Source organism: Microcaecilia unicolor, chromosome 7, assembly GCF_901765095.1.
Source record: "Microcaecilia unicolor chromosome 7, aMicUni1.1, whole genome shotgun sequence".
Lineage (NCBI taxonomy): Eukaryota > Metazoa > Chordata > Amphibia > Gymnophiona > Siphonopidae > Microcaecilia > Microcaecilia unicolor.
The window spans coordinates 193,453,955-193,467,721 of record NC_044037.1 but is presented as its reverse complement, the minus strand read 5'-3'; the positions used below and the strand labels follow the sequence as shown (position 1 = coordinate 193,467,721).

Below are 13,767 nucleotides of genomic sequence, written 5' to 3'. Positions count from 1 at the left end.
GTTTCCATATACAATTCAAGCTCCTCTTATTGACCTATAAGTGCATTCATTCTGCAGCCCCTCACTACCTCTCCACCCTCATCTCTCCCTACACTCCTTCCCTAGAACTCTGCTCGCTAGGCAAATCTCTCCAAGTTGCACCCTTCTCCTCCATCGCCAACTCCAGACTACGCTCCTTCTATCTCACCGCACCTTATGCCTGGAATAGGCTTCCTGAGCCATTACGTCTAGCTCCATCACTGGCTGCCTTCAAATCCAGGCTAACGGCCTACCTGCTTGATGCTGCTTTCGACTCCTGACTTGTCACTTTTATCTTATTCTTGTGTCCATCTGTCTGTCCTTCCCTTATTCTTATTGATCCTGTCTGTTTGTCCTGATTTAGATTGTAAGCTCTTTGAGCAGGGACTGTCTTTCTTCATGTTCAACTGTAAAGCGCTGCGTACGACTGGTAGCGCTATAGAAATGATTTATAGTAGTAATTATTTCTGACTTAAATAAATTCGTTGACTGAAGTAGTGATGAATTCAAAGCTTGAATTGCATCCCACAGGGCCTCTAAGGTTACAACAGCCGGTCTCAATTTCTCTCCAATTCCCATAGAGGGGATTGCCACGATGGGGGAAAGTAAGGAGTCTGCACCCCTCAAGTTCCCATTAGGTGTTACCTCATCCGGCATTGAAGATCTGGCAGGGCCTCTTCTAGCTGCTTGACTGAGCATTCCAACTTCTGGGAAGTCTGTCCGCTGCTCTCCTGTTGGCATCGACCCACCTCCAGGTCTCGGAGGGGCTGTATGTAGAGGTGGGCTCAACGATACCGCCTCTGTGCTAAGATCCTCAAACAATCCTGAGGATCCAATCAAGGTCGTTGCCTGCACTCCAAGTGTTTGGACTTCGAAAACATCTAGAGTTGTTTGCCGAAGAGTTGGAACATCACCGAGGTTAGAAGAGGCTTTAGCCCAGGTTTTCCCTTTCCTTTTTCCTATTTACTTAGGGAAAATGTACTTCTCTTCGACGCGTTTTCATGAGGGTTCAGGAGCTCTCAAACCACACCTCCTCTCTCAAATGCCATCTTGATTTTCCTTTAATTCTATATTATGGGCATGCATTTCCAGTTCTGAGCCTTGTCATTTGGATTAGCAACAGTCCCTTGAATTTTCTCCAAGGTGATGGTGGTGGCCTTCTTATGGTGAGAGGGGATTCTAGTTAATCTGTATTTAGTCAACTTGCTAATTTGGGCCAAGAAAGAGTAAGAGGTCACTACACAATGTCCAGGGACATAGAGTTTCTGGAGAAGTTTGGCTGGGTGGTGAATTATAAGAAGAGCAATCTAGTCCTTACCCAGTTACTAGAGTACTTAGGGGCTCACTTCAACACACAGGTAAGCTGAGTCTACTCACTCAGAAAAGGGTGGACAAACAGTCCCAAGACCAAAGCCTCTTCTGTCAGAGGGCCCCTTTGGTTTGGGATTATCTCTAGCTATTGAACTCCATGTGGCCATGCTAGAGTTGGTCCCATGGGTCAGGGCTCATATGATTCTTCTGTAGTGAGTGTTCCTATCTCTGTAGTTTCTTCAGTACCATGTCTTCTGCTCAGGGAGTAGGCTCGGGTCAGCCTGTCATGGTAGCTATTCAGTAGAAGTCTCTTGCTAGGGATGGAGCTGAAACTGGAAGACTGGATAGTGCTCATGATAGATATAAGTCTCTAAGGATGGCAGGCCCATTGCATGGGGCAGGTGGCTTAGGGGCTGTGGTATCATCAGGAACTCACTTGGTCCATCAACAAGCTCAAGATCAGTTTTAAACACCTTGGTAGGTCTGAGAGGAGGGTGTCCCTTAAGGCAGTGGTTCTCAACCCAGTCCTTGGGGCACACCCGCAGTCGGGTTTTCAGGATATCCACAATGAATAGGCATGAGATAGATATGAATACCAAGGAGGCAGTGCATGCAAATCTATCTCATACATATGCATTGTGGGTATCTTGAAGACCTGACTGGCTGGGTGTGCCCCAAGGACTGAATTGAGAAGCACACTGCCTGAAGGATTTATCTTGTATGGCCGTTTTCCTAGTTGCTATCTGTTCAGCTCAGTGCATCTCAGATTGAAGCTCTGTCATGTTGGGGTCTGTGCTGTATCTGGTGTTTTCACAAGAAGCAGTTTTCCAGCATCTAGTTCTCTCCTTCTTGTCTAAGGTAATTTCCTTGTTTTATGTCAATCAGGTTATCTCCTTTTCTACCACTTCCAGGAAGAAATGCTGAAGTAAAAGGAAATCCCTCCATAAGTTGGATGGGAATAGGGTAGTCTCATTATTTGAAGGTCACAAATGATTTCTGGATGTTAACTGGTTGTTCATCCTTTTTAGAGGCCCTTGTAAAGTACAGGGTGCATTCAAGTCATCTATAACCCATTGAGTGAATAAGGTAATTTCTTTAGCCTACTTGTTGAGGAGGTGCTGAGTTCCCCACGGGCTTGATGGCTTAAGGCCCAAGCATTTTCTTGCACCAAGTCTTGGACTGTCGGTCTGGAGAACATCTGTAAGGTATTGTCTTAGTTCTTCATGCATTCCTTTCAAAGTACTATAGGCTGGATATTTGAATCAAGTAGCAGACTTGACTTTTGAGCTGAGGTTCTAAGAGCTGCCCTGGCTTCTTTGCACCCTCAGCATTCATGAACTTGGGAACTTCCCACGTGTCTGGACTGGTCTAGCAGGATGATAAGGAAGGCGAAATTTAGATTTGCTTGTTAATTTCCTTTCCTTAAATCCTGCTAGACTAGTCCAGGGCGCACCCTGGAAGCCAAAGAGAAACCTGGTGTGTTGTGTTTCAAAACGAAGTACTTTCTGCTAAGTGCTGCACTTACTGTATACTTTTAGTCTTGTTATGTACTCTCCTCCCCTTTTATGTGTTCCTTTAGAGCTGGAAGTAATGGGCCGTTTCCTTTGTTTGGGAGGAAGGGGTTCTGCAGTTTTATTATTCACTGGTTGCCTTGTTTGCTGACTTTGTTAGGAATTACTGGCAAGTGTCTTGGATACACAGTCCCTTATAGGCAGTGATGATGTCACTGTATAGCTGTGCAATCTATCTCCACCATCTGCTGTTGGGTTGGCCTAGCAGAATTCAAGGAAAGGAAATTAACAGGTAAGATTCAATTTCACCTTAATAAGTCTTTCATAATCTACATCAGGAATGCATGTTCAATCCTTGAGGCTGAAAACAGGCCATATTTTCAGGATACCCCTAACGAATATGCATGAGATACATCTGCTTGCATACTACCTCCATGCTATATAATAATTCTCACCTCCAACATTCTATGCGTCTGCCTGCCTATGTCCGTAACTTTCTTCACGGATGGGCTCCGAAGCCCCGAGGGTTGGGGGCGGGAAGTGGGACTCGAGAGGATCACAGCAGGGGGGTCTGCAAATCGGAGGAAGGGAGGCAGGGAGGTGGGGTCTGGAACTCGGAGAGCGGGAGGGGTCTGGAACTCGGAGGGGGGTCTGGAATTCGGGAGGGGGAGGGAGGGGGGTCTGGAACTTGGAGGAAGGAACGAGTGGAGAGGGGGTGGAATGCACCACCTGTACAAAAACTAAAAAAAAACAAAACGGGGGGACGACCCTGGAACTCGGAGGCAGGGAGGGGGAATGACGACCCTGGAACACAGAGGAAGGGGGGGGGGGGACACTGGAACTGGGTGGGAGGGAGGGGCCCCAGGCACACATACACTCTCTCACATACACACTCGCACCCAGTCTCACTCTCTCTGTCACACACACACACTCGCAGATTCACTCTCTCTCTCTCTCTCACACAGTCACTCTTCTCAAACATACACACTCCGAGGAAAACCTTGATAGCACCCGTTTCAACTGTGTCAAAAACGGGCCTTTTTTACTAGTTGTATATAAAATTCTCTTGCATATTCATAAGGGGTACCCTGAAAATATGACCTGTTTGTGGCCCTTGAGGACTAAATATGTGCACCCCTGATTTATATATAGTACAACAGAATGAGAGTTTAATACCAAACCTGATTCAACCTATTTAAAATGATCAACCCAATATTGAAATGTTTCCTATATGGGTAAGCTTTGTTTCAGTACCTGAAATGCAGCTGTTGCCTTGTCACCTTCATCTTCTGACTGCAGAAAAGGTTCAAGCATGGATAGCTTAATACCTCCAGTTTCCATTATCAAGAACTGTTGCAGGGTATTATTATAGCCAAAGAGAGCTAAAGCATAGCCTCCTCGTAAACGAACCTCCTGAAATATTAGAGAACATATACTAAGAAATGTTGCTGGAGGTTTGGGATTTTCCAGGTTAGTGAGTGGACTCAAAATGGTTCAATGTAATAGCTACATCCATGCAGAGGGAATTTCCTTCTCTCACCATGAGCTAACTAATTTCCTGTTATCTTCTCTGTGGGCTCCTGAAGCCACCACTGGTTTTGGGGGAGGACGTGGGGGGACTGTGAATTTCCTTCCTGAAGTCCTGTGGGGTGGCAGTATACGGTGTGTTGTATATAAAGCATAGTGCTGGGAGGCATCTCCATAGATTTTGTGGCGGGGAGGGGGTACAGTAGAGAGAAGGTGTCTGAACTCAGAAGGGAGAGCATGGAGGTATACTGTGGAGGTGAGGTGTGGGTCTGCAAGGAAAGCATGGGGGTGCAATGAAGGGAAATGTCTAAGATGGGTCTGCAGTAGAAGGCACATTTCCCAGTCTGCAGGGAAGAGTTTAGGGGTACCATGGAGGGTTGAGGCAAAACTATTTCTTTCCCCTTCCCATAGGGCATATAAAATATTTTTAAAGTCTGGCTAAGAAAACCTATTATTCCAAATTAATAAAGCAAGATACTACCTCTTCTAGATTATTCAAGATTATTTGACAGATTACTAATTATTTTCAAGCTCATCCTGCACCCTCTACATTAATGGTGGAAGATTTTGCCCCTCTGATTCAACAGAAAATATTAGATATTCAAGCCACTTTACTCGAGGCTATAGCAAACTATAAATGGGCCCTGTGCACATTGTCCATTGCCCCTATCCCCCAAACCCCTCCCAAGGAATAATCCCCCACCAAGCACACCCATCTCCCTTCCTGAGGACCCCCACCTCCACCTAGGCCCCCCTGGGCCTACCTAATGGATGCCCTGGTGGTCTAGGATAGGGTGGGCAGCAGCGATCTCCAACCACTACTGTCTGTGCTAGCTCCAGGTTCAAAATGGCGGCTGTGACCTCTAGATGCTGAGGTAGGATTAGCATCGGGTGGTGCTGAGAAAGCTTCTATTGCTAATATATCTAGTATAGTGGTGCTCTCTCCTGGCTTAGTTTCAACCAGTATTCCTTTGGGAGCAATTTGAGCAATAATTTCATGATTGAAGAACACCCTAGTTCTTAGCTGGGACTCAACTTTCTCAGCTGAAACCTTCACAATAGCAGGATCAAGAAATTAAGACTCCGGGTCAGTGTTTGCAAGTTTTGGAAAGATCAGTAGAAAGCTTGCATGGAGTAAATGCTACCTTGATTAAAGATAGCATTTACTCTTACACAGAATTTGAGCATGGAAGATCGCTTGAGGGTCTATAAATGAAATTTATAAATTTTCCTAAAGTTCTTTGATAACACTTAAGGATATGCTGATAAACTATTTCAAGGAAATTTTGCAATATCCCGATAAATTTTTCCCCCCCAATTACTCAGGTTTAGAATCTGACCAAATTTCATTTTCGGTTCCAGCACCAAAACTGGCCTGAAACCTGTGTTCGGCCTTGTTTCGGTTTCGTACAAAAATGTCAGTGCATTTTCAGCTGAAATTGAAACTTTGGCTATGTTCTTCCCCTTCTCCCAGGAGGAGCTGTGTCCATACCTCTCTCTCTCCCTCCCTGAACAGGAAGAGTCATCCCTCCCTCCTCCCCCCACAAGAGGAAGAGCCCCCCTCCAGGGTTGTATCTTAAACCCTGGTGGTCTAGTGGCTTAACCAAAGCAGAAGTGATCCCCAATTGCTCCTGCCCCTGCGCTCCCCACCACCAAAATGCAGAGCTGCCAAGGGGGCAGATTTAGGGACCGCCCCCAGTCCACCCCACTTTGCCTGCCCCGCCCTGCCCATCCCTCCACCCCAGCACAGCTGATTCACAGACAGCAGCAAAAGGATTGGTCTCCCTGTTCAACAGCAGCAGGAAACGCCTTCGTAAAAAAATCATCTCCTGCTGCCATGGGATCAGCGGCAGCATGAGATGGTGCTTTATGAAGGCGTTTCCTGCTGCTGCTGGATGGGGACATCACTCAACAGGAGATCCCTGCTTCTCGACGGGAGATAACCCATAAAAGTGGCAGGTCTGAAAACGGCTGCAGAGACCTTCAGTGGCAGTCCCACGAGAGTGCCATTGAATGTCACGGCAGCCATTTTGAGATTAGAGCTGGAAATCAGGAAGTGTATAGCAGTATTCTGTAATGTCTGCAGTCTTCTCAAATGTGTGGCAGATATGCTTGCATAGGCCATATTCCTGTAGTCAATATGTGATAATAACAAACTGTGTATCAGCATATGTACTACTGCTTCACCCAATACATACTTCAAGGACCATATTAGGCGTTGTACATAAAAACCTTTCTTCAATACTGAAGATAGTTGAGAGCTGATAATCTATTAAAATTTTATTTTAAAGTATCTACACCATGTAGAGCTTGAGAAGAAACAAGAGACTTGCAATAGCCAGGAAGAGAAGTGACTTGGGGCTTAGCTATTTTCCATTAGGAATGAATGGGTGACCTGTTCCATTGTATTTACAAACCAACAAAAAGAAGGTCCAAATCTCCCGTAAAATAAAATGAAAACAACAAAAAGGGCGGAAGATGAAACAAAACAGACCAGAAAAGGACCATACGGAGTAAGAGCACCAGAAAAATTTTATTGGGACCCTACACAGTCCGTGATTCGGCCAACAGGCCTTCCTTAGGGGTCCTGAATCTGATGTTTAAAGATGCACCTCCGAGATACTCATGAAACGAAAAGCAAAATAAGCTGGTGCTGTCTGGTAGCGGGCATAGGCGTATATGCTATGCCCGCTACCAGACAGCACCAGCGTATTTTGCTTTTTGCTTCATGAGTATCTCGGAGGTGCATCTTTAAAGGTCAGATTCAGGACCCCTGAGGAAGGCCTGTTGGCCGAAACACGGACCGTGTAGGGTCCCAATAAAATTTTTCTGGTGCTCTTACTCCTTATGGTCCTTTTCTGGTCTATTTTGTTTCATCTTCCACCCTTTTTGTTGTTTCCATTGTATTTACAACCAGGAAAGAGGGAAAGAAAGGAGTCAGTACCCTACAGAAAATAGGAAAAAGGGCATCTTGGGTTTCAGTGTTTCCTGGGCTATTGAAAGGTGGTTCAAGGACAAGTGATGCCAATGAGTCAGGTATTGGCCCTGGGCTGTTTGTCTTAAATAAGATAAGAGGACGAAAGGCTACTGAAGGTTGTGGATTCTTCAGGTGAAAAAGCAGGCTCAAACTGGTAGCATGAAATCAGGGTAGAATTAACTCTTTGTTGTTACCTAGGCCCCCCCATCCCAATATAAAAATATTTTAAGGCTCCCACAAATGGGGGCCCCACTTGATTCTTATTGCAAATGAAAAGCAACAGAGAAGGAAACAGCAGGTAAGATAGCTCCTCTTCTTGACTGGAAGACAATGCACAGGGGGTGGGGAAGAACAGACAGACCTCTGTGAATAACAATGGCACTGGTTCCTCCATCTCATTCCTTCCTTCTTTGACCAGCAGCTGACTTACCAGGCAATAACCAGCCTTGGAAGCCATTGAATTATACATCTAAGGCCTTTCCTACACATTTGGGCTCTAGGCATGTGTCTAGTTTGCCCATGCCTTAAACCTGCCCTGTAAGCAACAAAAATATCTTCTCAGAGGGAACGTTCTTCTCTCATGCTGTGATGCCCAATTTCTTCTCATCTTCTCACTGTAAGTTGCTGATGATGCTGATACTGTGGTCAGGCCTCAGACAAGCCCTTTCTAAAGATTTGCTATGCACAAGAAAGAAGTGGAGGGGAGAAGGGCCAGATGGGAGAAGATGATGAAGCAGACTGTCTAACTTTAAAAATATATATATATTGTTGGGTCTTCTATTTGAGGGGACCAAGATGGCGCCCAAGCTGTACCTGTGCTGAGGAATACTGCTAGTCTAGAACCCGGAATGCGGAAAGTTAAATAGGCTGCTGCTCCCTTGGCACCCATTGTGACTGCACACCAGGCCAGCCAACCTTGGAAGTGTTTGGAATCACTCCTGTTCAGCAGCATGCCATGTTTGAGGCTGCTCTGGAAGTACTGGAGCAGAGCTGAGCAGAGAAGGGGCTCACTTAGCCCCAAAGCATGTACTGCACCACCAAGACTCGGAAATCTTACTGAGGAAAAGCAGCTTGACTCGGCACTATGCCAGTCGTTGACTCCGAAGTCAGGTGTGCAGGAAGTTTCGTCTGGGATGTCAGCATCACTGAATATTTATTCGGGGTCATCAGCTGAGGATCTGCTGTTGAAGAAAAATGTTCTGAAGCAAGTCAATTCATCAAGTCCTGCACTGAAATTAAAAGTTTGGAATTTCTTTCTTTATTTTAGTGGGCAGTCAATCAAGATTTTTAAAATTTGTCTAATGCTGTAAAAGTTCAGGAAGTAGATCAAACAAAACACTCCGCAACAGGGCCGGTTTTAGACAAGCTGGGGCCAAGGGCAGAAATTAAGGAGGGGTTTCCCTCCCCCAATCTCCTCACCCACCACTGCTGCCACATACAAAACAACTTTAAATAGTTCTTGACATGCAAAACACAGACAGGACTTCACCAATCACAGACCAAGGAATCGGAAATTTAAAAAAATGGAAATATGAACACCAAAATTGAAATATGGCAAGTACTGTAACACTAAAGAAATAAAAACAGAAATGCACTTCCTTTTTGTATTGAACACAATTGGTAGCATCACTACATGGGGGGGGGGCAGGGGCCTGTGAGTCCTCCCCCCCCCACTTTGGGCTCAGACCCCCCCCCCCCCCCCCCCAATTTAGCTATTACTCTTGCTGTGGCTGGCGGGGATTTCCAAGCTGTGCCAGCTGAAGGCCACTTCCTCTGGTCTGGCAGCCAGAGATCTCCAAGCTCTGTAGTTGGTGGTTGTGTCCTTAAGCTGCTGCCGCCACCATTGCTACCCCCCCATGCATGCTCAGTTTTCATATATGCAAAAAAACCAAGCATTCACGTATGTGGGTCTGCAATGGCAACAGCAGCCTGGGGACACTGTCACTTGCTGAAGAGCTTGGAAGAGTTCTGGCTGTCACAGCAGCAAAGGAAGAGGAAGTCTTCACCTGGAGAGGCCTGGAGATTTCTGCCAGCTCAGGTATTTATATTTTGCATTCATGTGTGTGTGTGTGTGTGTGGGGGGGGGGGGGGGGTGGGCAGAAGGCAGGGAGAGAATTTGGTGCCCACCCACTAAATTCAGCCTTCTTTCCCCTCAATCAACCATCTGGCTATGCCAATGAGCATAATACAAAGTCATTTGTGATACACACATCTCAACATATTCCAATTAATACATTGAAAATAAAACACTTTTTTCTACCTTTGATGTCTGGTACATTTTATTTTTCCATCATGTTGGTCCCAGTTTCTCTGTCTTCTGCCAATTCTTTTTTCAGCGACTTTGGTCTGTCTTTTCTTCTCTCTCCTGTCTTGTTCTGTTCCTACGCTACACCTGTCTCTGACATATTGATCCTCCCCTATCTGTCTTATCTTCCTTTTTTCTTTTCAGCCTCTCTATCCACTCACATTTTATCTTCTTTCTCACCCTTCTCCTTCTTTTAAGTTTTCAGCTACCTATTAACTTTCCATATTCTTCTCTTATTCTTTAGCTGTCCCATTTCCTATAACTCCTTCCCCAGCCAGCTATTCCCTTCCATCTTTCATCTATCCTCCATTACTACATTTCTACCTCTGTATTCGCTATCCTTCTCTCACTAATTATCTTTCCATCCCTTCTTGGCCTGTCCCACATAGTTCTACAGTTTCCCCTCCCTCTCCCTCCCCTGTTGGAGCCAATATTTCATCTCCCTATACCCCCCCCCCCCCACCATGGCCTAACATCTCCTTGTTCCTTTTTCTCCACACCCCTATCATCTTCCTGTCCCATCTCTCTACCCTCCTGCTCCCCACTCATGGTCAAAAATCTCTCTTCCTCTCTCTCCCCTCCATGGTCCAACATTGCTCCCTCTCTCTTTCCTGCTGCTGTTGTTCCCCTCCCACCTTATCCCACATAAGCCAGCATCTCTCCCTACCTCCTCCCCTCTCATTGTTCAACATCTACCTCTCCTTCCCTTCCTTCCCTGTGTCCATCATATTTATTTCTCTTTCTTCCCAACTGCCCTCCCATCTAGCATCTATCCATCCCTCCCCACAACTCTTGAGTCCAATATTTTCCCTCTCTCTCTCTTCCTTCCCTCCATCCTACTGCCATCTCTCTCTTTTCCTTCCCTGTTTTCAGGATCATCATTTATTCCTCAACCATCCCTTCCCCTTGTCTAATTTAAAATAGCTCCAGAGGCCCCATCTCTTCCCCCTTCTTGCCACCCTGATCCAAGGTCTCCCTTCCTTCCATGTCTACCTTACACCCTGTTCTTGTTAACAGGGTATTGTTGCCATGGCAGCGATTCTGATATGCTGCCTGACTGCCCCAGCACTGTTCCTCTACCCCGGTGCATTCCAAACAGGAAGTTGTGTCAGAAGGGGGTGGCATGCGGCAGAGGAACAGTTCCGGGGCAGTCACAGGCTGCGTTATCAGAATCGCTGCCATGGAGATGATCTGTCAGCAAGAACAGGATGTAAGGTAGACAGGGAAGGAAGGGACCACGGAGGGGAGAGAAAGGAAGAGAGATAATTGACCATGGGTGGGGAGCAGGAGGGTAGAGAGATGTAAGGTAGTCAGGGAAGGGAGGGATACCTTGGATTCGGGTGGCAAGAAGGGGGAGGACATGCCCCCCCCCCCCCCACAACACCGGCTCTGCTCTGCAAGGTTTACTCAGGTGGAGGAATGCCTATGTAAGTGCTAGAGCACTTGGAAAATTAGCTAACAGAAATAATCTAAGATTATTTAACTTTCCAAAGTCTCCAGTAATTTCACCAATGTTTATGATCCAGAAGTATTTGAGAGAAGTCCTTCAATTTACATTGGAAAATATGCCTCCAATTGCGAGCGCACAATATCTAACTGGGACTAGAATGTGGTTACTAAGTCTCACTACAAGCTATGAGGTTCTTTTACTAAGCTGTGTGGTAAACACTAATGCATGCTCACCGCACAGGTTAAAAAGCACTACCACGATGCACACTCAGGTGCTGCTACAATGCCACAAAGTAACCGATTAGCATGTGGTTAGCGCATGAACCCTTACCGCTTACAAATAGGTGGTGGCAAAGGCTTATGTGTTAATGGCCAACCGTTAATGGTGAAATTAGCACGTGGTCATTAATAGAAAAATGGGAAATGGGTCCATTTTACCACTGTGCTACGATAAAAGGGACCTTATGAATTTAACAAATATTTTGCAAAATTCCTTGGAGGTAATAACGGAACGGACTACCTTGATAGTCTGTTTTGCTAGTGAACCTGATCGCAATATAGTTTTGAGTTTATATTATTGTAAAATGATTGAACAATTTTTGGGATCAAGGATTCACATTTTTCCTGAATTTTCTCGTAAAACGCAGAAGAGACAAAGACCTTGTGGCTCTTAGGGTAAGGGCTTTGTTTAATTTAAAGTTTCCATGTAAATGTTTGGTTAATTTTGAGAGAAAACAATATTTGTTCTTTGTTTCTCAACAATTGTTAAAATTTATTATATCTAGAGAAGTTTGCTGTACAACTCTGGCATCTGGCATCTTGCACAGATATGCCCAGACTGCCCGCTTGATCTTAGCTAGTGAACTTCTGCCTGTATTTTGTGATAGGAGATTTTTATTGTTCCTTTATATTTTCCTGGAACTTGGCCCGCTCTTTTTCTTTGTGGTTGAAAATTAGACTTACTATGTGGGTAAACAAATTTTCCTTGATTAAATGAGTGTTTGGGTTTTTTTTGCTTCACATTCATTTGTATTTGATGGATGGTAATTGTAATTTCAATAAACAATAAAGTTTAAAAAAATTGTTAAGGCACCAACCTTTCTGAACACAGACATTATTTACCATTTTGTGATTTAGGGCCCTGTTTACTAAGGTGTGCTAGCATTTTTAGCATGCTAAAATTTAGCAAGTGCTAATGCTAGAGACACCCATATATTCCTATGGGTGTCTCTATCATTAGCATGCGCTAAAAATGATAGTGCACCTACAGTGCAGCTTAGTAAACAGGGTCATTGGAGTCAAAGCTCATTTAGGGGTCCTTTTACCAAGCTGCTCTAAAAAGTTGCTGGAGCTGGTGTCAGCACATGGGTTTGCCGTGCGCTCCAACCACTTTTAGTTTGGCAGTAATGGCTGCATCATCATATTTTTTTTATTAGTAATGGCCATATTTTTTTTTAACACACAAAATGTTTGAAAATATCAAATGAGTGAGTCTCCCTCTGTGCAAGGAACTTCAAAATGCAATTCCTGTTATTCTTTAATTTCTCAAAGGACCTCAAATCTCCTACTGCATTTTGAAGTTCCTTGCACAGAGGGAGACTCACTCATTTGATATTTTCAAACATTTTGTGTGTTAAATATTGTTATACGAGTTTGAAAAATTCCTAATTTAGTTTAGAGGGTTTCATATATTTTTTTTTTTAGTAATGGCAGCAATTACACCACCGTTTGGCTACGATTCACAGTGCAGTCATTTCAAACAGGTCCAGATTTGGATCCTGTGCTTTTTGGCGTCTCCTTTTTTTAAGCATCTAGCGGACCTGTCTTTTTCAAGAAGTGCTTTTTTTTGCTTTTGCTCACATACTAAATTTCCTCATTAGCGCGTGGTCATTATGTGGGAGCCCTTACTGCCACCTATTTAGGAGACAGTAAGGGCTCCTGTGCTACTCCCATGCTAATCAGGTAGTGTGCCCACACTACCCGATTAGCAGGAATGCCTACTCTCTGCCCATGGGCGTATCTCCAGTGCTGGAAAATAAAAAAATATTTTCCAGTGAGGGATTAGCGTGCTCAGCAGGGAAACTACTGCGCAATTCCTCAGTGCATCATGGAGTGCCCTTTTAGTGCACAGTAGGCCTACCATGCTTTAGTGAAAGGGCCCCTTAGTAAACCAAGAGGGGGGCCATAATCGAACGGGGCGCCCAGGACGTCCCCGCGAAGGGGCGGGGAAACCTGTATTATTGAAACAAGATGGGCGGCCATTTTACGTTTTGATAATACGGTTGGAGATGCCCAAATCTCAACATTTAGGTCGACCTTAGAGATGGTCGTCCCGGATTTTCGGCGATAATGGAAACTGAGGACGCCCATCTCAAAAACTACCAAATCCAAGCCCTTTGGTCGTGGGAGGAGCCAGCATTCGTAGTGCACTGGTCCCCCTGACATGCCAGGACACCAACTGGGCACCCTAGGGGGCACTGCAGTGGACTTCAGAAATTGCTCCCAGGTGCATAGCTCCCTTACCTTGTGTGCTGAGCCCCCCAAAACCCACTCCCCACAACTGTACACCACTACCATAGCCTTTAGGGATGAAGGGGGGCACCTACATGTGGGTACAGTGGGTTTGTGGTGAGTTTTGGAGGGCTCACATTTACCAACTTAAGTTTAAC

General features: G+C 45.2%; 1 protein-coding gene across 1 annotated transcript in view; it reads right to left on the bottom strand.

Moving 5' to 3' along the window:
- The window catches only part of ANKAR (ankyrin and armadillo repeat containing), a 210,743-nt gene that overhangs the window by 74,899 nt on the left and 122,077 nt on the right, over positions 1–13,767 (bottom strand). Inside the window, exon 18 of the mRNA XM_030210379.1 lies at positions 4,095–4,253. Within this exon, the coding sequence (XP_030066239.1) occupies positions 4,095–4,253 (159 nt within the window). The remainder of the gene's footprint in view (positions 1–4,094; positions 4,254–13,767) is intronic.